Source organism: Macrobrachium rosenbergii, chromosome 23, assembly GCF_040412425.1.
Source record: "Macrobrachium rosenbergii isolate ZJJX-2024 chromosome 23, ASM4041242v1, whole genome shotgun sequence".
Classification (NCBI taxonomy): Eukaryota; Metazoa; Arthropoda; class Malacostraca; order Decapoda; family Palaemonidae; genus Macrobrachium; species Macrobrachium rosenbergii.
In genome coordinates, this window is record NC_089763.1 from 4,362,507 (window position 1) to 4,366,485 (window position 3,979).

General features: G+C 46.5%; 1 protein-coding gene across 1 annotated transcript; it reads right to left on the reverse strand.

The window, feature by feature from the left end:
* Positions 1 to 1,568: 1,568 nt before the first annotated feature.
* Positions 1,569 to 1,991, reverse strand: LOC136850964 (uncharacterized). Its single transcript, XM_067124944.1, has one exon. The coding sequence runs from the start codon at positions 1,989 to 1,991 to the stop codon at positions 1,569 to 1,571; it is 423 nt and encodes a 140-aa protein (XP_066981045.1).
* Between the last annotated feature and the right edge of the window lie 1,988 nt (positions 1,992 to 3,979).

The following is a 3,979-nucleotide window of genomic DNA, read 5'->3' on the forward strand; positions in this document are numbered from 1 at the left end:
TCTGGCTAGAGGCTGGCCGGTTAGAAGCTGTTAGATGTGGACGCTGGCCGGTTGAATGAGGTTAGAGGCGTTCAACTTCTCCTTTTGGTGAGAGTTGGCTGGTAATCTGTGCCCGGGGCCACTCAGGATCTTCCGAGGTGGGGCCAGTAACCTGGAATAAGAGTGTTATCACAGTCAAGGGATCAAGAGAGAATTAAAGTGCCAAGGGAAAATCAGAATGAGATGGGAGTGGCAATTCCATACTGACTGTCAGTGTGTCACGGCAAATGAATTTGATCACAATATGACTTTTACTCGATTCTTGTCAGGCGAGTTGCCTTTAGAGAGTTGACTCTCTTAGCAGCTCCCCCAACAAGTAGACATATCACACCTTAAATCAGGTGAGAATGTGTGCAGGCATAGCAAGTCGAAATTAACAAAATTGCTTCTCCTTTGCTAGCCCTTGGTTGCTTAAAAGAACTTAAAATTAGGGTTTCTGCATTTTGGATAGATGCAATCTTTATTGCATTGATAATGATAGTTGCATTAGCACAGAATCAGTTTGCTGCTGGGAGTAAGGTTCGTTAGCACTTAAGGGTTAGAAATGAAGCAGCAATTACAATAAATCACGACAAAAAATGTATCACATGAACTTTATAATATCATAGGTGTAAGAAATTTCATGGAATTATTATTAGAATTAGGACCTATAAGTTAGTCGTGTACTTAAATATAAGATTATTTTGGTTATATAAATTCATGCAGTTAATTACCTTGAAGAGGTGATGTAAAGGTAGTACTCGTGGTCTTGGGCCAGGTGATACCATGGCACGTAGGTATGGTGATGGTGCTGTGCTATGTGTGGCACTTGTGTCGTAAGGGCCTAGTGGCTCTGTCATACACTTAAATTTTCCATGCAAGTATTGCATGGATGGAAAGTCATGGACTCCTAGGCCAGGAGATCTCAGTTGGCACTCTGCATTTGGCAGAGTGCGATACAAAAACAAATTGGGGTGCCAGGTAATGATGGGTTTTTACAAGACGTAAATGAGTTCATAAATGATTAACATTACAAGAAGAAAATTAAAGTTAAACATTGATAGAGAGTGAGTGTAGAGGAGTAATTTAGCATCCTAATCTGGTTGGGTGCCAAGATATTCAGGTAAAGTGGACACTGTGCCATATGGGCAAGAGTGCCAGGAGAACTTGGTGGCTTTCTTCAGGCTACCTGGATGTCCTACGCCTCTGACCTTTCTTCCTTGATCCTCTTTTAGGTCAATGTTTTGATGTTTTAGGTGGAAATGAGTCTGAGGGAGGCATCAGAGTGCCACCTGTTCCAGGTGCTGTGACAGCTGAAGCATGAGCGGTGCCTACAGTTTCAACCATTTGCTGTCACAGTTCCTTGAGTTCTGTGGCCAGCTGAGGTATGGCAGCATTTTCCCTCAGAGTCTTATCTTCTGAGGACTGGGAAAGAGAGGAAGAAGTCTTTGTGGGTGTATGAGGCTTGCAGGTTACAATGACCAACTCAGGCATGGGTTGCAAGGCTGCACCATGCGGTAAGCTTCCTAGTAAACTTTGGGTTGGCTCTCTTACTGACACTGGTATTGGGGCCAAGCCGTGAGAAGAGAGGTGACCTGACTGGGATCTCCTGAAGGGAGATCTATGGCGTGCACTGGTGCTGGAACTAAGGCAGAGCTAGGCACAGGAATTAAATTTGGAATTGGCTCGATGTCTGGGATGGACAGCGAGAAATAATGCTCAGGTCGCTCAAGTGCCACTGGCAGGGAGTTTGAAGTAGGTTTGGGATCTCTGGAAGCGAGATCTATGGTGTGCTCTGGCACTAGCACTAGGGCAGGGGCTTGTACAGGAATTAAATTTGATGAGGGCTCAACGTCTGAAATGGATGGAGCCTGACACTGCTCAGGTCGCTCAGGGGGCACTGGCAGAGGTTTTGAGGCAGGTCTGTGAGGACTTTTAGTGCCTGATAGAGACTGTGAGGGGTTAGGGGTCATTTTGAGTTAGGGGGGGACAGATAACCCCATCCTAGGAGGAAGTTATAGTCTCCAGGAAAGTAATTTGCTATTGCAAGAATGCAGATCTTGATTCTGTGGGGCCTGGTGATACTCAACTAAAATGTAGGGAAAATCAGTTTTACATGATCGATACTGATGGATGGTGATTCGAGGTTATGTCTGTCAATGGTAGCCCCATAGGGAACCTTTGTTTTCCTGTATCAGGGAGATTTGCATCCCATTGTCTTCAAATATCTTAACCTGGTGTGCAGGGTAGCTACCTCGAGGAGGTGCCACAAATATAGGACTCAGCTGGAGGGCTCAAGGAAGGATGATCAGTACCCACCAGGCAATGACGGGTGTAGCTGCTTTGCTAGGGCAATCCTCCCAGAGGACAGAATGCCAATAGACCTTGCAGGGAATGCAATAGATCTTGCTGAAATCCTTTTTAGGAGGTGGGGAGGATTTATGCTGCTGTTTGAATTGATCAGAGAGAGGCGTTGCAGCAGCTCTCCCTTTAGATTTGCACTGGGATTCCAAGTACCCCTTCCTTTTGCAATAAGTGCAAATAGGAGGTGTAAAAGAGGGCCCATTTTTTAGTTGGGTTGGCACTGCAGTGTAACTAGGAGTTATCCTTCAATTCATGGAACTGGTGTGAGGATGGTAGGTGTCCCAATCATCCACCAAGTGACAACACTCAGTGAAAGTCTTGGGGCATTTCTCACTTAGGTAGGTGGCAAGAGAACTTGGAGAATAATAAAAGAAATCCTCCAGTTGTATGCGCTCTAGCAGTTCCTCAAACGTTGTGATGTTGAGGGCTTCCGGACAACATTTGACAGCTCGGGTTTTGTGATATGCCCAATCTGTCCAAGTTTGACCTGCTTCCCTTGGATTGGTACGTTGTCTCCAGCTTTCAGGAGTGATTTTGTAGGCCTTCCTGACCTCTTTGAGGTCACCCAGAGCATTAGCATTTAAGGAGCAGAAGGCGACCAGGCACTTTCCACCCATGTGTTTTCCAAGGAGCAGGGAGATCTCCACTTTGGTGTGAGAGAAGTTCCTGAAGACGAGTTGCATTGTGTCTAACCAAGCTTCTGGCTTGTCTTTGTTCCACTGTGGGATCACTGAAGTGATACTTGAGAGGGGTGAATGAGGCATGGAATGCTGTGGAGTCGCTGGCTGTGATGGGGCCAAGATCTCTGCATTAGCTTGCCAAGCCTGCTCCAGCTGGATCTCCTTGTCCTTCAGAGCTAGCTCATGCTGCCTCTGTTTCCTCCTCCTTTGCTTCTCTCTCCTTTCTTTCTTCTTCTTTCTGCTTGCTGTCTCTCTGAGTAAGGCATCTAGCTGTTCTTGTACCCACTGGTGAACTCTCTTCCTGTGAAACATATCTCCTTCCCATATCCATGAAGGGTTTGTAACTTTCTGCCATGGTGCTGGTGGGTTAGGGTGTGTTGAACTGGTCTTGGGATGGAGCAAGTGAGGTGTGGGGTAGGGAGTTTGTTAGCTGTGCAAGCAATTGCATGAAATGGAAATGGCACTCTGCTTTGGCAGGGCGTGATTAGGCAATGATGTGGGCCTGTAGGTGGCACCACTGGTAATGGGAGGGCCCATACTGCAAGATGGCACTGGCACTAAGAGCGAGGCTGTTCCAAAGAGCTGGTATGTAATGAGTTGGTTCTGCAGGGTGAGATGGATGGAACTGTGCCTAATATTAAGGAAGTAATTTGGGTGAGTGCCTATGAATACTATTGCAGTACTCCCTGTGGAGAGGTTGAAACTGGGAGTGTTCCTTGGAGTGAGTGGGTGGCACTCAAGGACACATAAAGGGTTACCTGAAATGCAATTAAGGTGAAGGATACGCTGGTGTGGGTGCCAGGGGTCTGGAGGGCTAGATATGTGGCACTCACTGTGTGGATGGGGCATGGAAACACAATGCAACTGGGCTATGAGTGCAAAATTTGTGAGTGCTCAAAGTTGTAATGAAACCGCTG